The following is a 25,294-nucleotide window of genomic DNA, read 5'->3' on the forward strand; positions in this document are numbered from 1 at the left end:
GGCTTCTATCTTGAGAGTTCTTCTCCATCCTATTGCTCAGATGAAACTCTCCTCCATCCTAATGCAGTTCCAACTTAACATCTCATGAAAGAATTTGCACTGATAGGATTGTCATTTTATTAATTTCAAAGGATCTTAACAGCAGTGAGTCATGCAGAAGGTAAGAATTTTCTTATTTAACAAGAGATCACAAGAATGGTGATTTACTCGATACCCAGTTTCCTTTATCTAGACAGTGTGGGAGTCATTTGACGATCGCTCAGGAGTTTTTTAATTCATAGTCTACTGTTACATCTACCCATCTGCAAGCAATGTCAAGTTCAGTTGTTTGTTCTCTGAAATATTAATTGAAATTGGGTTTGGTGAGACTTGAGATTGCATCCAATGTTTTTTAATTCAATAAACCACAAAATAAAGTTAAGAATACAGCAAACCAAACAAAAGAAATGCACTAAATTACTCTCACTATCCTGACTCAAATGATGTCTGACTTGGGGTTACAAATGTTTGAATACAAGGGAAGAGAATGGATGATAGACTCAAAAGTCTCATTAACTTCTACATGTTTATGAGCAACCTTCTCCCTCATATTAATACAATCGTACTACCATTTATGAAGAAAAAAACTAGTCTCGTGAACCTGTCTAAACAATCTTAGTAATTGACTCAGCTCAAACTCAATTAACACAAGTCAGCAAGCCATGTCTATAACAACTATTGAACCACACAAGGACAGACACATTTAACATGCATATAAATTCTGTCAAGTATATATTTAATCATGGATTAATTAAGAGACATCTTGAAGATCCTCATTGTATCCTCACCTGTTTCAACCATGCACGCACTACCATGAGAAATATAAGTGAGAGAAAGAAGGCTGGTAAAGCAGCAAGAATTGCAAAATTGATTTCATTTGCCCTCAGAATCTGGTCAAGTTCAAGCATTGCCCTGTTTGGAAATAAAGAAATTAGAAAGCTTACAACAAAGCATGAAATTGTTTGGATGCCTGCTATTTAACTCACGTCTCAATATCCAGTTTTAACTTCTGAATCTGCAATAGTATAAACACAAACCAACTGTCACATAATATGAAGCTAAAATAATAAGCAAATGTCCTTTAAAATAGTGTGCAATACCTGAATAAGCAAAGCACGAGCAAGCTCTCCCCCAAGAAGATTTTGAATTGGATGCATTAACTCCTTCTCATACCTGCAATAGAGATACCTATGAAATTTTGTTGGCAAACAAAACAGTTGAAAAACAGTCATCTTGATGTATGGAACTGCTTGAGATTAGATGCAAACCAGAAAATAAACAAACAAGAGAGGAAGAAGAGAGAGAGAGTTGGCGGCAATGAGGGTTAGAGAGTAAGAGGTTCGAACATAACCTCCCTCTAACACTAAACATTTTATTAAGAAGTTAATCTTTGAAATATTACAGAGAGGCCCTTGAGTGGGCAAGAAAATACAAAAAACAGAAAATTACAGAGTATGGGCCCAGAATAAGGCCCATTACAGAGGGAAACATAACATAACATGAAATGACAGTCTATGGGCCATTCGGCCCATCTCCTCTACACTCACCCTCAAGCTGAGCATAGATGTTAATCATGCCCAGCTTGCCAGTGTCATGTTGAAGCCTTGCCTTGGAAATGCCCTTGGTGAGGAAATCTGCCAATTGTCCTTCAAAAGTAATGAATGGAAGACACACTTCACCGGAGGAGACTCTTTCTCGAATAAAGTGTCTATCAACCTCAATATGTTTGGTTCTATCATGTTGTACCGGGTTGTGAGCAATGTTGATGGCAGCCTGATTATCAAAGTACAACATCATGGGTTTGTCATGATCAATCCCAAGTTCTTCCATCAAGGACCTTAGCCACAACAATTCCGAGACTCCATGTGCCATGGCTCTATACTCTGCTTCTGCTGAGGATCGGGCCACAATTGACTGTTTCTTACTCCTCCAAGAGACAACATTACCAGCCACCAGACTACAATACCCTGAAGTAGATCTTCTATCATCAATATTTCTAGTCCAATCAGCATCAGTATAGGCTTCAAGTTTCAAATGACCATGCTTGGTAAATAGAAATCCTTTTCTTGGAGAGCCTTTCAGATAGCACAAAATCCGTTCTGCTGCTGCCATATGGGTATCTCTAGGAGCATGCATGAATTGGCTAATGCAACTGACAGCATACGCAATATTTGGCCTAGTCATGCACAAGTACAGAAGCTTCCCAAGAAGTCTCTGAAAGACCCCTTTGTCTTCCAACAAAGTTCCATCCGAAGCTGAAAGTTTGTGACGCATATCAATGGGAGTTGCAGCAGGTCTTGCACCCATTTTTCCAGTTTCAGACAACAAATCAAAGACATATTTCCTCTGGGAAATAAGAATCCCATCCTTGGATCTAGCAACTTCTATGCCAAGGAAGTATCTCAACTCCCCCAGATCCTTAATCTCAAATTCTGTACGGAGGAAAGACTTAAGGGCCAGAATGCCTGAGGCATCATCACTAGTCTCTATAATGTCATCAACATACACAATGAGATACACTGCTAGAGATCCACTTTTCTTCACAAAAAGAGTATGATCTGACTGTGTCTGAACATAGCCGAATTTAACAAGTGCAACTCTAAATCTCTCAAACCAGGCTCTAGGAGATTGTATGAGGCCATAAAGTGATTTCTTCAATTTACATACCTTTCCTTGCATATCTTTCCCATACATTCTTGGAGAAAGACACATGTAGACCTCCTCATGTAAGTCACCATTCAGAAATGCATTTTTTACATCTAACTGATAGAGAGGCCAATCAAAGTGAGCTGCCAGAGATAAAAGAACCCTCACAGATGCCATCTTGGCAACAGGGGCAAAAGTCTCCAGGTAATCAATCCCATATGTCTGTGTGTAGCCTTTTGCAACAAGTTTGGCCTTGTACCTCTCAATAGTCCCATCAGCCCTGTATTTAATGGTAAAAACCCAACTGGATCCTTCCTTTCAGGCAAATCCACCACCTCCCAAGTACCATTTTCGTGTAGAGCATCCATTTCAGTCTTCATGGCATCTCTCCATTCTGGAATCCCAAGAGCTTCTAATACAGACCTAGGAATGGGGTTAGAAGCAACTGAAGAGAGGTAGGCAAAGTATGAAGGAGAAAGTAGGTCATAAGAAAGGTGTTTGGAAATGCAGTGTGCAATGCACTTCCGCTTTACTTTCCTAACAGCAATGGGGACATCAAGATCTGGGAAGGATGACTCCAAGGGGGCTGAAGCAGTACATGTTATCTCATCTGTGATTGGGAATGTATGAGCCTCATCTGTTAGGGAAACTACTTGCTCATTCCTAGATCTCTGCCTTTGATACACTTTGGGATTAAGGGTAGGACGAGGAGGTAAAGAAATAGGGGCACTAGGACAAGAGGAATGAAGTGGCTGATCCTCCTTTGATTCATTTGGTGAGGATACAGGCTTGTCAAGGGACTCAACAGGGACAAGAATAGGAAGAGCAAAAACTTGTGACAGACTCTCCCCCTGTTGACAATGTCCTTCCTGAGATGAACCATAAAAAGGAGAAAGTTCATCAAAGGTAACATCCATAGAGACATGCCGGGTGTCAGTCTTTGGATCAAAACAACAATAACCCTTTTGTGTGGGGGAGTAACCAAGGAAGATGCATTTGTGGGCTTTTGGTTCAAACTTATGTCTCTGCACACTTGGAATGTGAACATAACAGGTACAGCCAAACACACGAAGAGGAATTGGGAAGAGACCCTTGTCTGGATGAAGAAGATTGAAGGGGGATTTAAACCCTAAAACCCTGGATGGCATACGGTTTATGAGATAGGTAGCAGTAAGTACAGCATCACCCCAAAATCTTGTGGGAACAAGTGAGGCAAACAAAAGGCTCCTTGCAACTTCAACAATATGTCTATTTTTCCTCTCAGCAACTCCATTTTGTTCAGGGGTTCTAACACAGGAGCTTTGGTGAATAACCCCCATGTCAGAGAGATACAAGGATAAACTCTTCTCAAAATACTCTTTTGCATTGTCAGATCTGAAAACCTTAATTTTGGTATCAAATTGAGTTAAAACAAGCTCATGAAATTGCCTCACAAGTCTTGGGACTTCATCCCAGGATTTCATTAAGTATATCCAAGTGAATCTAGAAAAGTCATCAATAAACAGGATAAAATATCTATAACCCCCCATAGAGGATAAATGGTAAGGCCCCCACACATCAGAGTGCACAATATGAAAAGGAAAAGAACATCTTTTATTGTTCACAGGGTAATTGTTTCTACAATGCTTTGACAATTGACATGACTCACAATTGAGACTGGACACACTGACTCCCTTAAACAGTTTGGGAAGTAAATGACTTAAAGCAGAAAAGGGTAAATGACCCAACCGACAACGACTCAACATAATTTGACTGACAGACTCTGAAGAAGTAGAACCAAAAGCAACATTCTTGGGATGATCAAAGCATTGGCTAGGGGTGTGGAGCAAGTATATTCCATTCGCTTCATGGCCACTCCCAATCACCTTCCGAAACTTCAGGTCCTGAAACACACAGTGAGAAGGGAAAAAGGTTACACAACAATTCAATGACTTGGTCAAGCTACTTACAGATAATAAGTTGGTATTTAATTTAGGTACATGAAGAGTGGAAGATAAGAGTAAGGAGTCTATAGGCTTGACAGTTCCCTTGACAGAAATAGGGGCAAGAGAACCATCAGCTAAGGTGATTTTGTCACGACCAGGAAGCAAATCATATGAAACAAACAAAGTGGAAAGGTTGGTCATGTGATCAGAAGCACCTGAGTCTATGATCCAAGGGGTCTTGAGATTACCTAAGGTGGATGCATGGTTAGCAAACCCCTTATACCTGAGTAAGAAAATGTGGTGGTGGTTGGACTTCCAGAAGGGTTGGATGATGAAGTTACACATTCAAGCTGGCTGATCATCTTTCCAAACTTCTCATATTCAGCTTTCATGGCTGCCAACTGTGCACTGGCAGACTCAACCTCTGTATCTGTACTTGTGGCTGCATGTGCACTTCCTGTCTTTCTACTATCATTCTTCTTCTAGAATCGGATAGGGACAAGACTGGGATGCAATTTCTAGCACTTGTCCTTGGTGTGTTTCGGTTTCCTACAATATTCACACACCACCTCCTTCTTTCCTGTGCCACTGGGAGCTCCTATAACCCCTTTGGGTTTAATTCCCATATTTGCAAAATGATCATTGATACTGACTCCTTGAACCTGCACTTGCCTCCTACTTTCTTCACTACTGACCAAAGCATATGCTTGAGACAATGAAACATCTTCCTTGGACAAAATGTTTTGCTTTGTGATGTCATATTCAGAATTCAGCCCTGTCAAGAACTCAAAAACCCTATTCCTTTCAACCAATTTCCTGTATGTTTCAGCATCCTTAAAGGTATCCCATGTCACAGCCTCTATCAAATCAATCTCTTGCCATAGAGATTTCAGGGTTGAGAAGTATGCTGCAAGTGACTTCTCCCCCTGCCTTAGATTCTTCACATCACTTCTCAGTTTGTAGGCTCTGGCAACATTCAACTTCTGGGAGTAAGTTTCTGCAACACTATCCCAGATTTCTTTAGCCGAGTTCATCCACAGATATTGCTGACTAATCTGTGGCTGCATTGAGTTCACAAGCCACCCAATCACTGTGTAGTTTTCTTGCACCCATCTCTCATAAGATGGATCATCCTCTGGAGGAGCTTTCTTGCTCCCAGAAATAAAACCCCATTTTCCTCTGCTACAAATATGGATTTTAACTGATTGTGACCAAGCCAAGTAGTTGGTCCCATCAAGTTTAACTGTAGTTACAGCCAACATAGAATCAGCTGGGGTTCCCAAAGTCTGTCCATATTCAGTAGCATTCTTGTTTTCAAGGATTGAGAAATCCATCATGTAAAGGCTCCAATTAGGATTTAAATAAGCTTTCCAAAGTACTGGACTTGATGAGCTTAGTTTGAGCTGAATAGGCAACAACAACCAGCTCATAGAATCAGTTCAATCTTGATAACTGTGACAGTCCAGCTCGGTGGTAGCTCTTTCTATACTATTTCAGCCTTCAAAGGACAACCAGCAAACCCCCAATCACAAGGTATTTTAGGTCCCCAACAACCATTGTCCCAAAGAGAGAAAAAATGCCACAGTCCTTAAGAGACCTTTTGTCAAACACTCAGTGTGCAGTAGTTAACAGCCTACTGTTAACTAGAAGAAACCACTTCAAAGTGTTCTGTATAGGTCCAAGAAGAGGCTGGGATGAAGATGAGACTAGTACCACTTAGTTTAAATCAGTTCCAACAGCTTGGTAGTCCAATAACAGCCGAACAGCTCTTCCAAAATAACCCAGAAATTTCTGAGTTGAATCAGTCCAGCAACAGTAGGGCAGAATGGAAGAGGGGTTTGAATGCTTTAACAGTCCACCAAAACAACAAAATAACCCAGCAAAGAACTGAGAAAAACTTATAGTAAGGGAATCTCTGATTTGAACTTCAAACCAGGCCGAACACCTTGCTCTCTGAGATAACTTCGAAATCCTTTTCTCCGATTTCAAATCAGGCCGAACACCTTGCTCTCTGATTCTTCCTAGTCACCGAACCCTTCTCCAATTGTGTAGAGACTTGGGCACCCTCCAATGACCTCCAAGAACCAGGCAAATCACTATAAACTTTCAGCCCTAGAACCTCCTCATGCAGTTGGCTGAACTAGAACCACATCAGGGACACGCTAAGCAATGGCCCGCTCTGATACCAAGTTGAAAAACAGTCCTCTTGATGTATGGAACTGCTTGAGATTAGATGCAAACCAGAAAATAAACAAACAAGAGAGGAAGAAGAGAGAGAGAGTTGGCGGCAATGAGGGTTAGAGAGTAAGAGGTTCGAATATAACCTCCCTCTAACACTCTAAACATTTTATTAAGAAGTTAATCTTTGAAATATTACAGAGAGGCCCTTGAGTGGGCAAGAAAATACAAAAAACATAACATTACAGAGTATGGACCCAGAATAAGGCCCATTACAGAGGGAAACATAACATAACATAACATGAAATGACAGTCTATGGGCCATTCGGCCCATCTCCTCTGCAAAAACTTAATCAACAAATAAGGAAACAATTACAATGAAGCAGCAAGGAGAACAGGGACCAGCAACCGTGACTTGGCAGGCGACGGGAGTACCCTTCATCATTGTTAGCGTAGGGGTATTTCTGTCTTTATACCTTGATTGATGTTGTTGATCTGTAATGTTGTGTTGAAACTTGTGCTCTTAACTTAAGTAAGGGCACATAGGTCTTTTCAGTTATGTTTTTAATAATAATATAAATACTTACTGGCCGACTGGGAGAAGACAAGTTGACTCCTTCAATTCGAACCAGAATTCCCTCTTCTCTCTTTCTCTCTTTCTCTCTTTCTTTATCACTTTTTCTTCTTCTACATAACTGAACTCAGTTAGGCCGAACTCTAAGGCAAACCTGAATTATAACAAGGTATCAGAGCTAGGTTAAATCTGCCTAGATTTCTGCTTGCCTAGGGTTCATTCTCTGCTCACCCTATCTAGGGTTTTCCTCTTTTTTTTCTGTGTTCGATTGGAGATAAGGGAAAGGGCTGAAAAGGAGTGATCGCCCTCTTCCCTTGGGGGTCTCTATGCCTCCATTCAGGTCGTATGTGGTCGGTTGCTGTGATTTCTGAGATCGCCCTCTCCTAGTAGAGGAAGAATAGAGGGCCGAACTGTGTGTGGCTGTTGTGTGTGAAGCGGCTGTTGTGTGTGGACTGCTCTCCTGCTCGCATCTCGCATGGGTGTTACTTCAGCGATAAGGTAAGAGATTTCAGTGCATGATATCTGTTATGGATTAAATAGGAGGTGTGTTTCAGACCATTTGCTAGGGTTTCAGCCAGTAAGAGCTAGGGTTTATGCTGGTTTCTTTGTGCATTTTGAAGGAAGAGATATGATAATATAGTGGTGAGATTTCAGGTAGTTGTAGGAGTAGGGTTTGTGGTGTGAGCACACTTTTCAGCAACAACAAGTGCTGAAATCAGTGTGACAGGTGTGATTTAGGGTTTGTGGTGTAAAGAGCACACATTCCAGCAACAATTAGTGCTGCAATCAGTGTGACAGGTGTGACCTAGTGGTGTGTAGTGTGCAGATCTCAGTGATAATAGAATTCAGCAAGTATGCAGAATTGGTGATAACATAATGGGAGACAATAATGATTATAAACCTAGTGTGATGGTGCCTACAGGCTACCTGAATGTTCAGATGACCTCCATTAAGTTAAATGGAGAGAATTATGTGGCTTGGGCTAAATCCGTTGAAGTCTTTCTGAAGGCAAAGAAGAAGGTAAAACACATCAGAGAGGAGAAACCCTCCTCTGACTCTCACAAGTATGCAGACTGAGAGCAAGAGGATGCTCAGATCATCACATGGTTGTGGAACAGTATGGAACCCAGGATTAGTGTGAACTTCATTTTACTTGATACTGCCAAAGATGTGTGGGACCATGCAAAGAAATTGTATTCGGGACAGGACAATACAACCAGAGTTTATCAGCTTTATCAAGAGTACTTTAATCTGCAACAGGGCAATCAAAGTCTTGAGGAGTACTATGCCAACATGAGGAACATATGTAATGAGTTGAATGTCTATCATCCTCTCACTTCTGATGTCAAGGTTCAGCAACAACAGAGAGAGCAGCTTGATGTGACTAGATTTTTGGTGAGACTAAAGTCTGAATATGAACCAGTACTCAGATATTAGGGGGATCAGCTCTTCCGTCCCTAAAAGAGGTATTTGCCCGACTTCGGAGGATTTCTATTGGATCTACTGAGAACTCTAATATCTCAGATAGATCTGCCTTTGCTGCATCGAGAGGCCGTGGTGGAGCTCGGGGAGCTCAGTCTGGCCGTGGTGTTGGTGGTGGTTCTGCATATGGCCGAAGTGGCAATGGTGGGTCTACTTATAATCGTGGTGGTGGTCGTACTGGGAGCAGAGATTCAAGGGGAGCCAGTGGTAGAGGACGTAGCTCAGACCCGAGGAAGTGCACTCATTGTGGTATGGATGGACATACCATCAACTATTGTTATGATTTACATGGTCTCCCTCAACCTGGTCCAATGATGCCGCAACCGGTGACTCAAGTTCTAGCTCTAGACAGGAGAATCATTCATCTGACCAGTTGCCTCCTACATCCACAGATGGTCCCATGAAGGAGATGGTGAGTGTTCCCCGTGATGAATATGAGAGGTTTATCCAATCACAGCAGAACACGGCGACTTTTGCTCACTCAGGTATGGCTTGTCTGGCATCTACACCCAATCCCTGGATCATTAACTCTGGAGCCTCCGATCACATGACTGGAACTCCAGGTGTGTTTTCCTCCTTATCTCATTGCTCAACATCACAATCTGTCACCCTTGCTAATGGTTCCACATCCTCAATTTGTGGTGTTGGTAATGTTGACCTAGATCCTGTATCCCTCTCATCAGTTCTGTATGTTCCTAAATTGCCTTTTAACCTTATGTCTGTTAGTAAGCTGACCAAATCACTTAACTGCTCCATTACCTTTTATCCTTCTATGTGTGTCTTTCAGGATCTCAAGACGGGGATGAAGATTGGTGGAGGGCATGAAGCAGGTGGACTGTATTATCTTGACGGTGGTGGTGGTAGAACTTCAACAGCTCTCCAGTCATCTCTTTCTCCTCTCCAGTGGCACTGCCGATTTGGTCATCCGTCGCTAAAAGTCTTGAAGTCCTTGGTTCCGTCCTTGAGTCAGCTTTCTGTTTTGGATTGTGAGTCATGTCAGTTTGGGAAACACCATCGTGTTCCCTTAAGTTCTAGGGTTGATAACCGTGTGTCGAGTCCTTTTTCTTTAGTTCATTCAGATGTTTGGGGTCCTTATAAAGTAATGTCATATAATAGATACAGATATTGTCATTTTTGTGGATGATTTTTCAAGGATGACGTGGCTCTATTTAATGAAAGAAAGGAGTGAATTGTTTACCATCTTTCAAAAATTTTATGCTGAAATTCGTAACCAATTTGGTACCCACATCAAAGTTTTTCGTTCTGATAATGGCCGCGAATATTTATCCTCATCATTTCAGGAATACCTGGACCAACACAGCATTATACATCAGACCTCGTGTACCTACACCCCACAACAAAACGGGGTGGCTGAGAGAAAGAATCGCCATCTCCTTGAAACAGCAAGATCCCTAATGCATCACACGCATGTTCCCAAACCTTTTTGGAGTGATGCAGTGCTTACCTCTTGTTTTCTGATTAATCGGATGCCCACGTTCATCCTTGATGGTCAGTCTCCGTTTCAGGTCTTGTTTCCCACTTTGTCTCTGTTCCCTCTTACACCGAGAGTTTTTGGGTGTGTCTGTTTTGTCCATAATCTGGATCCCGGAAACGACAAGTTTGATGCCCGTTCTCTCAAGTGCATCTTCCTTGGCTATTCTCGGACCCAAAAAGGGTATAGGCGTTACCATCCTGGTTCTTGACGGTCTTTTGTGTGTGCAGATGTTAGTTTCTTTGAATCTACTCCGTTCTTTTTGGGGTCTGGTGATGCTTCTTCCTCCTCATCACCTTCTCCTCTTCCATTTCCCGTTGTCGATCCTCCTCCCTTTGTTCCAGTCATGACCAAATCCTTGCCTCCGGTGCCACCACCTGTTGAACGCCCACCTATCCGTCATGTGTATACACATCGCCCACGTGCACCAGCTACTACTCCTCTGGCTACATCTCCGTCGACAGATCGGGCACCAAACCCCCACTTAGCTTCTGAGATTGATCTACCCATTGCTTTGCGGAAAGGTAAACGTACTTGCACCCTTCATCCCATTTCTAATTATGTTTCTCTTACTCACCTTTCCGCTTCCCATCGCCAGTTTGTTACCTTGTTATCATCAATTATTGTTCCTAAAGATGTCCAGGAAGCCCTTGCCTCTCCAGGGTGGTGTCGTTCCATGGAAGAAGAACTCTCAGCCCTTCATCATAATCATAATTGGGACCTCACTGCTCTTCCTCCGGGGAAGCAAGTTGTTGGTTGTAAGTGGGTTTATACGGTTAAGTATCTGCCTGATGGTAGTGTTGAACGCCTGAAAGCGCGATTAGTTGCAAAAGGGTACTCCCAAACCTATGGCATTGACTACACAGAGACCTTCTCACCGGTTGCTAAGATAGGGTCAATTCGTGTTGTGATCTCTCTTGCAGCCATGTATGAGTGGCCACTATATCAGCTTGATATCAAGAATGCCTTTTTGCATGGTGACTTACTCGAGGAGGTCTACATGGAGCAACCTCCAGAGTTTGTTGCTCAAGGGGAGGATGGTAAGGTGTGTAGACTAAGGAAGGCTATATATGGGCTTAAACAGTCTCCTCGAGCATGGTTTGGTAGGTTCAGTGAGGTGGTAAAGAAGTTTGGCATGAAACAGTGCAAAGTTGACCATTCTGTATTTAGTCATGACTCTCCGGGAGGAAAAATACTGTTAGTGGTGTATGTAGATGATATTGTTATTACTGAGAATGATAACATTGGTATTGACAGGCTAAAGACTTATCTACAGGATCACTTTCAGACAAAGGATCTGGGTAAACTGAAATATTTCTTGGGGATAGAGGTAGCGAGATCCAAGTATGGGATTAACTTGTGCCAGAGGAAGTATGTGCTTGATTTGCTGGAAGAAACAGGCTTGTTGGGTGCCAAACCAGCTGAAACACCCATGGACACAAATACCAAGCTAAGCAGTAATATGGGTGAAGTGTTTGAAGACCTTGGCAGATACCGACGACTTGTGGGCAAACTAAACTACCTAACCATTACCAGACCAGACATCTCATTTGCAGTTAGTGTGGTAAGTCAGTTCATGCAAAAACCTCTAATTCCTCATTGGAATGCGGTTCTGAGAATTGTGAAGTATCTAAAAGGGGCCCCGGGTCGCAGTCTGATATACAAGAGTGGGGGAAAACTTGAAATAGAAGGGTATTCTGATGCTGATTGGGCCGGTTCTATGTCTGATAGGCGGTCTACTACAGGCTATTGCACGTTTCTGGGAGGTAACCCGGTGACATGGAAAAGTAAGAAGCATACGGTTGTGGCAAGAAGCAGTGTAGAAGCAGAATATAGGGCTATGGCGCATACCGCTTGTGAATTAGTGTGGCTAAGGAACCTTCTATAGGAAGTAGGGTACAACATTAACACTCCAATGAAGCTCTATTGTGATAATCAGGCTGCAGTTCATATCTCCTCTAATCTAGTGTTTCATGAAAGAACCAAGCACATTGAGGTTGACTGTCACTTTGTGAGGGAGAAGGTGCTGAATGGAGAGCTAGACACTACACATGTTAATACAGGAAATCAGTGGGCTGACTTATTTACAAAAGGCTTGAGTCGGGGAAGAGTGAACTACATATGTAACAAGCTGGGAGTATATGATATATACTCACCAGCTTGAGGGGGAGTGTTAGCGTAGGGGTATTTCTGTCTTTATACCTTGATTGATGTTGCTGATCTGTAATGTTGTGTTGAAACTTGTGCTCTTAACTTAAGTAAGGGCACATAGGTCTTTTCAGTTATGTTTTTATTAATAATATAAATACTTACTGGCCGACTGGGAGAAGACAAGTTGACTCCTTCAGTTCGAACCAGAATTCCCTCTTCTCTCTTTCTCTCTTTCTTTATCACTTTTTCTTCTTCTACATAACTGAACTCAGTCAGGCCGAACTCTAAGGCAGACCTGAATTATAACAATCATAATGATGTTGTAGTTGGTGTGGGAGAGCTTTCTATGGCTTCTCTAAGTGTATGCTTTCTTTAATGAAATCACTTTACCTCTTCTTCAAAAAAAAAAAATCATAATGAAGGGAAGGGTAGGCTGGGCAGGTTATCAGCAACCAGGGCAGTCAGAAGTTGGAAAACAACAGCCATTTTTATGATTCTCACAAACAAGCAACTCTGAATTAGGTTGCATTTCGAACCAAGAACTAACTAGACTGGTTCAAGGAAATTATGATCTGAAGCCAGACCAACGATCTCAAGATACAAAGCTTACTATCCTATAAAAAAGTGACAGCAGAAAATATGCATAACCCCGCTATCCTCCAGCGCATGTCCTTGAAGAGAACTATACAAAAAGCACCATCACCCTTCAAGAAATCCACCACATGTCCTTGATGAGAGCCTGCTCACCAAAGGAGTCTTCTTCAATGGATCTGCTTCCTGAAACCAGAGAGAGAGAGAGAGATTTGAAAAATGGGTCGATGCCTTTCTTATTACAACATGGGCTATTTATAGATGCCAATTACATCATCAGCGAATATTGGGCCATCTTGCGAGGTCCCCTGATGTACACCTGTTTAATGGGCCTAATTGGGTAATTCACATTATTGTTCTTATCAATAGCTCCATCAACTCCTCCCCCCTTTAAAATAACCTTGTCCTCAAGGTTAAAGTTTGGGTGTCGCTGTTGCAAATGAGAGTAGTCTTCCCTTGTTGCATCTTCAGGTGGTAGGTGTTTCCAGACCACCAAAGCTTGTTGAACTGTCTTATTACCATCTCTGATCCACGTGAAATCACCAATATGGTCCAGCTCAGGTTGCAAAGCCCTGTCCTCAAAAAGATCCGATAGGCTAGCTGAAGCAGTAAGGTACAGGCCCCAAGTGTTTCTGCAATAGAGACACATGAAATGTGGGGTGTAATTTGGAAGAGCTAGGAAGGTCTAACTTGTAAGCTACCTTACCCACTCTCACTAGAACACAAAATGGACTATAAAATCTGGGGGCTAGCTTTTGGGAACACTGTTTAGCTAGGCTACCTTTCCGGTAAGGCCTCAACTTCAAGTAAACCCAGTCCCCCACCTCAAACTGGACATCTCAGTGTTTCTTAGCAGATTGAGCCTTCATTTTCTGTTGGCCTTTAAGTCCTTAAGGACTGCATCTCTGTCCGTCAAGTGTGCATCTACCCTACAACAACAGTGGATCCCTTTTCATATGGTAATATGGAAGGTGGCTCCTGTCTATACAGAGCATGAAAAGGTGACATGCCCATTGAAACATGAAAGGAAGTATTGTACCAGCATTCTGCCCACAAAAGCCACTTGACCCACTACCTGGGGTAACCACTACTAAAACATCAAAGACAGGTCTCAAGGGAATGATATACAACCTCCATCTATTCATCGGTCTGTGGATGACAACTTGTAGAATAGTGGAGTTTTGTCCCTTGCACCCGAAAATACTCAGACCAGAACCGCCTCATGAAGGCTGAATCACGATCGGAAATAATAGTTTTGGGAGTTCCATGCAAACGGGAAACCTCCTGAATAAAAATTTTGGCCACTTGTGTTGTGGCATATGGATGGGCTAGTGGTGCAAAATGCGCATATTTGGACAGTCCATCCACAAAAACAACAATGATTGTCTTACCTCCAAAAAGGGGAAGACCAGTAATGAAATCCATAGTTACCTCATCCCACACTTGCTCAGGGTGAGGTATGGGTTTATAACAGTTCAGCTGGAGACTGATTGTCATACTTATGTCGTTGACATATCGCACAAGAGGCAACATTGACACAAATCTGCTTCTTCATGCCCCACCGGTGTAGAGAACACTGATGTGGACCCCACTGCTGTGGTCCCCACTGTGTTCGTATGGCAGCATAGCATATATTTTTTTGTTAGTTATGTCAGTGTTAGTTGGTAGTTATTTCAGTTTGTTGTTACAGCTTGTTATTTCAGCTTTATTATTAGTGTATTTGCCATGTAAGCAATAAGGGCAATTCAGCCCTTTTACAATTAGTCAACATATATAAATATTAAGAGTGGGTCGGCAGATCATTAAGATTGACCCTCTCTCTCTTTTCTAAAACCCTTCATGTGCTTCTCTTTTCTCCCTCTCTTCTTCTTCTTTTCTTCTTCTGAAATCTTTTCTTTTGCTTTCGAATTCAAGACTGATTGTAGTCTTGATCGACTACTTGGTATCAGAGCAAGGACTGTCAGTTCAAAAACCAGCCCCATTTGCCTAGCAAGCACTGAGTTATAAAATTCAAAGTACTTCCGCTGTCGATTAACAATACCACCCATCAACCCAAAAGCTGACCCATCACCCGCATCATCTGGCTGAATGCAACCCGGTGAGGGCTGGTACTTCCGATTCACCTATCTGGCTTAGTTCACCTGGACTGTCAGCCAAGTTGCCTTCATAGTCTCCCTCAAGATCGACTTGTAAGGTGAACACCTAATGTCACTTACATTTATGGCCAGGTGAGAATTTCTAGTCAAAGTTGTAGCTGAGTCCCCGTTCTCTACAGGCATGCATTCCCAATCATGACAGCTTCTTCAACGGAATAGCTTGAGTCAATGCAGAGGCTGACTTAACCATCTGGCTTTCTAACCGATTGGGCAGAGTCTTTAGGATCAGTCTTGGTCCTCAATTTATCCTCTTCAAGCTATTTAACCTATCTTCCTGGAGTCTAGCCAGTTCAACAATTGCGAACATGGTGGTAGGTTGCATAGACTTCACCTACCTCCACATGGATCTCGTCTTTAAGACCGCCGACGAAACATCTGACAAGAGCTTTCTTAGGCTATCCATACACTCTCACCGCTAGACGTTCGAATTCAACTTGGTATTCCCACACTTTACCTATTTGTTGTAGCTTAGCCATAGCTTCATCTAAACCTTCAAAAGAGGATGGTCCAAATCAGACAAAGAGAGCTTCCAAGAATTCTTTCCATGTCATCTAAGGATGAGATCTTTTGTACTATCGGAACTAGTTGATCGCCTCAATTTCCAGGTACACTAAGGCAATCGCCACTCGCTGATGACTCGTAATCTCTTGCATTGAAGTATTGTTCCTCCTTGTAGATCCAAGAAAGAAGATCTTCTCCACTAAAGATAGGGAAATCCGTTCTGACCAGCCAACGAGCATTTCTCCCAAACCATCGAACATTGTCTTGACTAGAGCTACCAGAATCATTTTCTTTACTATTTCTGGTTGCGGTCATCTTTTAACACTACAACATAACCATTGAGATTGCCTCCTTGATCTCTCGCAAATCACCAGAAAATTTGTGCAGATTGACCTCAATACGATCCACTCTTTCCTCCATTGTCGTTGCTCTAGTTTGCGGCATGGAGTATCCTAATCACCAATTGTATTTATGGCTCTAATACCAAAGTTGATGAGAAACCAGGGAGAATGCGAGAGAGAGAGAGAGAGGTCAAATGGCTCAATGCCTTTCTAATTACAACATGGGCTATTTATAGATGTTGGTTGTAGGGGTGTCAACAGTACTCGAAAATTCGATTTCGAATTCAATATTCAACATAATCGAATCGAATTCGGATAATTCGAATATCTAATCATTCGAATTCGGATATCCTATTCATACCGAATAGTTAATCGGATTCGAATTCGGATATGACCTGATTCGATTCAATAAATATCCGAATTGGACCGATTATTTAATTCTTACATATAATATAAAATATTTTATTTAATTTATATTATAATAATTAAGTTATATAAATAATTTTTGTATTTATATATTTTATATCAATAAAATATTTATTTCATATATTTATTAATTATCTAAAATAAATAATTAATCAAATTTGAATCGAATCAAATATTTGAATACTTGATCGGATTCGAATTCGGATATTAATTTTTAATATCCGTCGGATATCGAATCAAATTCGGATATCGGATTTTCTAATCAGATTCGAATTCGGATATTGCCTGATCCGATTCGAATTCGGATATTGCCTGATCCGATTCGAATTCGATCCATTTACACCCCTAGTTGGTTATATCATCAGTGAATATTGGGCCATCTTGCAAGGTCCCTTGATGTACACCTATTTAATGGGCTTAACTGAGCCATCAAATATTGGTCCTCTTAACCCTATCTCCCTTGTTATTCTTGTCTGTGATGGAAGCCTTGGGTCAGTTGGTCTTGAGAGCAGCTAGGGGTGGTTTATTGGAGGGTTTCACAGTGGGGTAGAAAACATTAGAGATTCCTCTTCTACAGTTTGTTGATGATTCAGCATTCTTCTGCAATGCTTCTAGTGAGCAACTAGAGTATTTGATGGAAACTTTGTGGAGGCATGAAGCAGTCTCAGGGCTGCATCTGAATATCCATAAAAGTGAATTGGTGGCAGTGGGAGAGGGTCAGGAATTGCAAGAATGAGCAAACTGTTGAGGTTTCAAGGAGGGAAAGTTGCTAACCAAGTAATTGGGAATGCCTTTAGGGGCTAAATGCGATGCAAAATCTATTTGGCTGCGTGAAAGTCCAAATATTTATCAAAAGGGAGTAAGCTCACTTCTTAATTAAAGTGCTGTCATCTATTCCGGTCTATTTACTGCCCTTGTACTCAATTCCATCTGGGATGGCAACCTTTATCAAAAGAAGATAAGAGAGTTCTTGTGGAAAGGCTGGAACAACAATAAGAAGAGTAATCTAGTAAACTAGGGAAGGGTCTGCAAGCACAAGAAAAATGGAGGTTTGGGAATCAGAAGATTGAGAGATTTGAATATTGCCCTTTTCGGCAAATGGTTTTAGAGATTTGGTCAGCAAGAGAATAGCATGTGGAGGAGAGTAATTAAAGCAAAATATGGTCTAAGAAGCAGGGGTTGGGATCCAAGTGAAGCAAGTCAGCCATATGGATGCTCGGTATGGAAAGGGGTAGAGAAAAGCTATAGTCATTTCAGCAAGAAATCATTTTTGAAGTGGGGAAAGGAACCAAGGCCCGGTTCTGAAAGGATTGCTCATTGCTGGTGTGGAGGTAATCGTTTGAAAGATAATTTCCCTGAGTCATTTGTAGTAGAAGTGGATAAGGAAGCAAAGGTAACAGATTATTTGCAGTTTTCCAGTGGGAATTGCGTTTGGAATCCCCCATTTCAGAAGAGCCTTAAATGACTGGGAGATTGAACCATTTGCTCGTTTGTTGCAAAAGCTTTGTAATATCCTTATTGACTCTAACAGAGATGACAGAAGAATGTGGCTGGGTGGGGAGGATAAGCAGTTTTCTGTTAGTTCCGTTTATAACAAGCTGACTAGGGAAGAAGATCAGCAGTTCCCTATGAGCCTAATCTGGTGCAAACACATTCCCTTGAAAGTTGCTTTTTTCATCTGGTCTGCCTATTTTAATAAGATCCTAAGCATAATCTCTTGAACAGAGGTGTGGGAATTGATTCTACTCAGTTAATCACTTGTTATTACATTGTAAATTCTCTTATAGCATCTGGGTGAAAGTGTACAGTTTGTTTGCCTTCAAGGGTTGTTGCTTGGCATCAGTGGAGAGCTTCTTGAAAGGGTGGCATCTAAAAGGTCAGAACCAGTGTTTTAAAAGCGCAAGGCGCAAAAAAGGCGCAGGGGTCAATTTGCGCCTAAGGCGCAAAACGAGGCGCGTGCCTTTTTAAGCAAGGCACAAAACTTAAAAAAATACTAAAAATCAAAAAAAGCCAAAAAAATTCAAAAATGTGCAAAAAAAACAAAAAATTATTAAACATAATATTAATAAAAATATACTTAAATTTTAAAATAAATGTTTTAAAAAAACCTATTATCTAAAATTAAAATACATAAACATAACATGTAAAGCATATTCAAATGATAATTTAAAAATAAAATCAAGCATATAAAACATTTTGAAGCATATAAAACATTTTGAAGCATATAAAACCCACAATCTCTTTTTATCTCAATTACATTACTTCAAGTAGCTAATGTGACATATTACATTCCTAATTCTACAAGCCGCTTTTGTGCAACGCCCCTCAAGGCAAGTCCAAACAAGTCCATGTTAGGGTCTTAAATTATTAGTTTTCACACAAAAAAATGATTTTATAGTTTTAATTGCTTTTTAAGAACCCCCTATTTGATAATATTGTTGATTCATTCATCCTAATAAAATATCTACATAAAAAGCAATTAAAACTATAAATCATTAGTTTTTGTGTGAGAACTAAGAATTTAAGACCCTAACATGGACTTGTTTGGGCTTGCCTCGAGGGGCGTGGCGTGGGGGTCCGGGGGCGGAGCAAATGATTCCTAGAGTAGTGTGGTGGACTGACTATATGGCAGGAGAGAAACTCTAGAATCTTAAAGAACAAAGGCAGCCGAGTGGAGGATGTGTGAAAAAAAATTATGGGCAAACTGTTTTTTTGGTCATCAGCTCAGTTTAACTTAAATGGTTCAGATTTCAGTTCCCTTTTTGATCATGTAAATCTTTTTGTAATTGCTCATGGGATAGTGGCTTAGCTTTTTGTATGTTTCTCCCCTTTTTATATCTCTTAATGAAAATCTTACTTTACCTCTTCTCACCTCTCCCCTCCACACTGTCAGTGTTCATGTTCTTCCAAATTTCCTAACCTCTGCAGTTTCAACTTTCTCAAAAAAGATTCCAAAAACAGGAAGGAGGAAGAAAAGGAAAGGGCTTAAAAGATGATCAATATGATAGATGGGAGTTAGAAATTTGTCTCCCACCTGCGTCCAACTTATATTTATAATGGTTGTCTTAGAAGTATTTGAGACAATACTACCCTTAAGTGAATTTTGAATGTTTTACCAAAAAAAAAGTAAATTTTGAATGAATGGACAAAAATGCCCTGCCACCCAACCTTTCCTCTATATACTTATATTTCTAACATTTGAAATCATATAGCTTCACACTGCAGGAATGCCAGGAAGATAAATTTCTACATTTTTTGTAAGAAACACGGGCATATTGTGTCAATACTAGTCAAAAAAAAAAAAACACTTAGAACTTCATAAGGCATAAGAATTCTAAAAGGGCATCTCTTTTCAATTTTATACAATGTTGTTTCTTATCGAACCAAAATGCAAACCAATACCTTGAATGTATTTGGTTAAAGAGGCCTGCATGCAATCTCAGGGATGGCATATCTAATCACTTAATGCAAACATTTACGTGTTAGTTTTCAAGGTGCCTAGTTGAAGCTAGGCAACAGGGGGGTGCCTTCTCACCTACTCACTAGAAGGAAGCCTAGTTAATGGATTTTTTAAATAAAAATCATGAATCCCAGGTTAATTCCCAAGGTTCCTTAGCAACCAGATACCATCTTTCACATGTAATTCTCTATAACCTCCATAAAGAAGGTATTAACTATATATTAAAATATAGAAAATCAACAAATTCATAAAAAGAAAAAAGAAGAAAGAAAATAAAATCCAGAAAATATTAGGACCAAGCCCCTATTTTTATCCTAGGAGAAAAGAAATGGTGGACAAAAACGAAGAAGAACAAGTAGAAGAAGAATGTGTTGATTGGACAAAATTTTTAAGCTCTTCCCTGCTTATTAGCTTAGGTTTTGAAGTTCTTGAGGGTTCAAGACATCATACATCAACATGTGTGTTAATTGAACCCTAACAAATAAGAAAAATAATAAAAAGAAACTAGTGTATAAACCCACAAAATGAATAATTTATTTTAATGATATCAATTTTATTATTATAATCTGAAAAATAAAGAATATACAAAATACTCCAGAGTGCCATGTACAAAATAGCTTGGCATTTAAACAAGGTGACCCTCCATTGGCACCTTATCACCTAAGCATCACCTAGGTGTTACCTTGACAACTGTGATTTACATAGGAAATATGGATTGGCCTGTATCCCAGAAAAATTAAAACTATATGTTTCTGCTTTGTTGAATTTTAACTTCAGAATTCAGATCAGTATTTCCAACATGCTAGATCAATATATAGAAAAGAAATTGCTGCTTCGCTGATATCAAGAAACAATAATAGGAAAGTGAAAACTACAGAGAGAAGAATTTAGATACGACTGATTTTTTGCTGGGACCTTTGGTGATTTAGGTCTTCATATATCATTAGGTTAACTCTGAAGCCAATCACTAGCTCTCTCAATTAGAATATGCATTTTCATGGTTAAGCAATTAAGGAAACAGTATATACATCAAAATGAGTCACCAGAACCTCCTTTATTGAGTTTTACAGGTTCCCAATTAAGTAAAACTATAATTCCAAGGCATTCTTAAGTATGGAAGAACTGAAGAACAGATTAAGACAGCAGCAGAAAACATAATAGCATGTCTTACCATCTCACATAACTGTAAATCTGTAAAGCGTCTATTAGAAGAGGTTTAAATCTCAATGTTGTAATGATAGAGAAAATAAAACATATAACATTAAGGAACTAATAAAATGTCCTTTATCAACATCTTTACCATCAATTCAAAAATTGAGATGTTCACCTGGCCATAACTATTTCCAGTAATTCCTGATCAGATGCATTCTCTGGAAGTTTCTGACCTTTTGTTTGTTCACTGAATGCCAATAACATTCTGCAAACCAGGGAATGAATCGTCTCAGTGAGAAGAACTATCCTATAACATTTGCCAAGACTGTCCAATACAGAGAAATGAGATAATATGGTGCAAAGAATCAATAAAAGGTCAGATTAATCCATGTTTAATTCCATTACTCCAAAGGAAATGTTTTACTCATCAAAAATTTAAAAAACAAAATCGAGGATAGATGACATATGCTTCACCTAGTGAACTGAGCTAACACACCAAGAAAAAATAAATTATTCATAATTCATGGCAACCTATATGATTGAAGAAGTCTCCTGCATATTAGTTTTAAACAGAGTAAATTTGTTTAGCAAAGAAAGAGATATGAAATTATTTAACAATTAAAAGATTTTTCATCCTATCTTTTTTTTTCTTATATCCTCTGTATTGTTCCTTTTTTAGTAGTAACAGACTAATGCAATTTTGTTGCTAAAACAAATTAAAAGATTTTCAACAAGAAAAATGAAAGAAATACAAAGATCAGATACAAGCAAAGAATCAATGAAAACAAAAATAAACCCTTAAGTTGTACACACCAAGGGCATGCATTAGTTGCACACCTCTCAAAAACCACAATAACTCAGCTCAAATAGGATCTGCCAACACCACCAACACAAATATGTCTTCCGTACACTGCAGCCCATGGCTATTGTCACCAAACCAGTTCGAAAGAGAGAAGAGCAAGAGTTTCATGGGTGTCTAAACAGCTTACTCGACCCCCACACCAAAGAGTTTCGGGGGTGTCATTGGAGGACTGAAAGATTAAAAGAAGAAAATACAAAAGAGCCCTTATAGGGGCTGACATAGAAACACAAGAATATGAAAAGAACAAGACTATGTACAACAGGGACTATAGTAATGCAATACATCATGTTTCTTCAAACTCCCCCTCAAACTGATGCTGGAACATAAGCATCAGTTTTCCCACAAGAAACAGATGTCTAGATCTTGTCATGGGCTTTATAAATATATCAGCAATCTGCAAGTCTGAAGCTACATGAGTTAGAGAGATGGAGCCAGCAAGAAACAAGTCTCTAATGAAGTGACAATCCACTTCAATATGCTTAGTCCACTCATGGAACACTGGATTGGATGCAACCTTTATGGCACTGATGTTATCAGCATAGAGAGGAATAGGAATAGGAAGATGGACACCAAGATCAGCAAGGAGAGACTGGAGCCAAACTATCTCACTACAAACAGAAGACATAGCCCTATATTCAGCCTTTGTAGATGACTTTTGCTCCTATTGTGAAGATAACATCTATGCGGGTCCTGCTATCTTTGGCAGCTCATTCAGACTGGCCCCTTTATCAGCTAGATGTGAAAAATGCCTTCTTGAATGGAGAATTACATGACGAGGTTTATATGTCCCTCCCACCAAGGATGTATGGCACAGACATGGAGGGAAAAGTGTGCAAACTGAAGAAGTTTCTCTATGGGCTCAAACAGTCACCTAGAGCCTAGTTTGAAAGGTTTAGGGCTGCTCTTGTTAACTTTGGGTGAACAAAGACTCAGTTTGACCATACCCTCTTTGTGAAGAGGAGAGGCTCATAGGTGGTATATCTTATAGTTTATGTGGATGATATTATAGTGACTGGCACTGATGTGACAGTGATTGATGATCTTAAATCCTTCCTTCATACAGATTTTCAGATCAAAGACCTGGGGGAGTTGAGGTATTTCCTTGGTATTGAAGTGGCTCGGTCTAAGGATGGAATCTTTATTTCTCAATGCAAGTATGTGCTAGACTTGCTCACTGAAACAGGAAAAATGGGTGCAAGACCAGTGGCTACTCCCATTGATATGAGTCACAAGTTTTCTGCCTCTGATGGTGAACTGTTGAAGGATAAAGGAGTATTTCAAAGGTTACAAGGGAAACTGCTATATCTTTCTATGACTAGCCCTAGGTGTTGAGTATGATAAACCACTGATGCTATATTGTGATAATCAGGCCGCCAATAACATTGCCCACAATCCAGTGGAACATGATAGAACTAAACATATTGAAATTGACAGGCATTTCACTAGAGAAAGAGTGGCTTCTAGAGAAGTTTGCATGCCATTCATTACATCTGAAGAACAATTAGCTGGCATTCTTACCAAGGGAATCTCCAAGGCCAAGCTACAACGTGACACTGGCAAGCTGGGCATGATTGACAACTATGCTCAGCTTGAGGGGGAGTGTAGAGAGGATGGACCAAATGGTTCATAGCCCATAGACCACAGCTGTTTTTTTATTTCTTTATGTTTTTGTTCTATTTTTGCTAATGGGCCTTTACTAATGAGCCTGTTAAACCTTTTTTTATTCTTGATTAATTAATTGATCGCCCAATTAAGGGCCTACTTGTAATTTCAGAAAAATAGTAATTATTTCTTAATGAAAAGATTATGGAAGGAGGAGTTGTACGAAGAACTCTTCTCCTCAACCCTCTCACAGCCGAACTATTCTTCTTCTCTCTTCTTCTTCTTCTTCTTTCTGCCAATATCTACTTTTCATTTCACACCTTTTTAATCAGTCCTCTCATTCTTTTGGGACTGTTTTCTTCTAATAGCTCTTAAGTTCAACACTTGCTCCACATCTACATCAAGAAAGATCAGTGTATCATCTGCGAATTGTAAATGGGAAATGCATGGGCCTTCCCTCCCCACCTATAAACCTTCAAACCAACCCTACTGAACCCCTTTCAGTAACAGTAGGTTCAGCACCTCCATAACAAGTACAAACAATAGAGGGGAAATTGGATCCCCTTGTCTCAGCTCCCTAGAGGCTTGGATCCGAGGACAATCCATTTAGTAGCACTAAAAAGGACACAGTTGATATGCACCCAAACATCCACCCCCTCCATTTTTCCACAAAACCCATCAGATTCTGAATTCCTTCCAAGAAAACCCACTACACATGATCATAGGCCTTCTCTATATCAAGCTTGCACACCAAACTCTTAACCTTGAATTGATGCACTCACTAGCCACCATAACTCCATCCAAAATTTGCCTACCTTCTACAAAGGCCATCTGAGAATCTCCCACAACTTCATGAAGCACCTTTTTCAGCCACAAAGACAAGACTTTGATCAATTTATAAGGACTACTTATCAAACTGATTAGCCTAAAATCTCTTATATTCACCGCTCAATTTTTCTTCTGAATTAAAGAAATGAATGTTGCATTAGCTCTTCTTTCCAAGACACTTGTTCTGACAAGATTCCTTGATCATCAGCATGAAGTCTTCCTCCAAAAAATGCCAACAATGTTTTATAAAGTTAAAATTAAAGCCATTGAGTCCTGGAGCTTTATCTCCACTTATCCTTTTTAAAGCCTCCACCTTGGCTCCTCAATCTCCCTCTCCAACCAACCTGCTAACATTACATATCTAAGCTTTTTAGGTACAATTTCTCCCAAAGACATCCAACACCAAGTTCTTCCTGAGTACAGCTTTTTATAGAACTGCACCAACAAACCCTGAATATCCTCTCAGGAGTCTGCCACTTCCTCCACCTGAATCCTTGTAATCAGATCAGATTCCTTCTCCCCCACTGGCAATAGCATGGAAGAAAGATGAAATTTTATCTCCCTATTTTAACCATATTGCCCTTGATTTCTGCCTCCACCCCACCTCCTCTCTTAGGATTAGTTGTTCTAATTCGGATTCCAGTATCTCCCTTTCAAACTTTGCTTCTCTTGTGAAAACTTCTTCCTCTAATTTTGCCAATCTAGCCAACTTATCCAGCAGTTCTTTTTTTCTATCCCCCTCATTACCAAATGCCTTTGGTCTCCTACCTCTGAGTTCCTCCTCATCACCCTGTACCCTGTCGACCCTTCCACTTGCAATCCCCACCATTTTTCCTAGACCCAATCTGCAAATTTTGGTTGATACAACCAAACATTTTCAAACCTGAA

At 40.3% G+C, this 25,294-nt stretch overlaps 1 protein-coding gene across 2 annotated transcripts in view; it reads right to left on the bottom strand.

Annotated features, from left to right (window-relative positions):
* Window positions 1-25,294, bottom strand: part of DGS1 (dgd1 suppressor 1) — an 81,899-nt gene that overhangs the window by 14,662 nt on the left and 41,943 nt on the right. For both annotated transcript variants that reach the window (XM_010246117.3, XM_010246118.3), the window contains exons 8-11: window positions 21,290-21,379; window positions 1,140-1,212; window positions 1,026-1,054; window positions 828-951 (exon numbers count right to left, since the gene is read on the bottom strand). In XM_010246117.3, the coding sequence (XP_010244419.1) occupies window positions 828-951; window positions 1,026-1,054; window positions 1,140-1,212; window positions 21,290-21,379 (316 nt within the window). The remainder of the gene's footprint in view (window positions 1-827; window positions 952-1,025; window positions 1,055-1,139; window positions 1,213-21,289; window positions 21,380-25,294) is intronic.

Source organism: Nelumbo nucifera, chromosome 7 (genome assembly GCF_055504915.1).
Source record: "Nelumbo nucifera cultivar China Antique chromosome 7, China Antique-T2T, whole genome shotgun sequence".
Taxonomy (NCBI): Eukaryota; Viridiplantae; Streptophyta; class Magnoliopsida; order Proteales; family Nelumbonaceae; genus Nelumbo; species Nelumbo nucifera.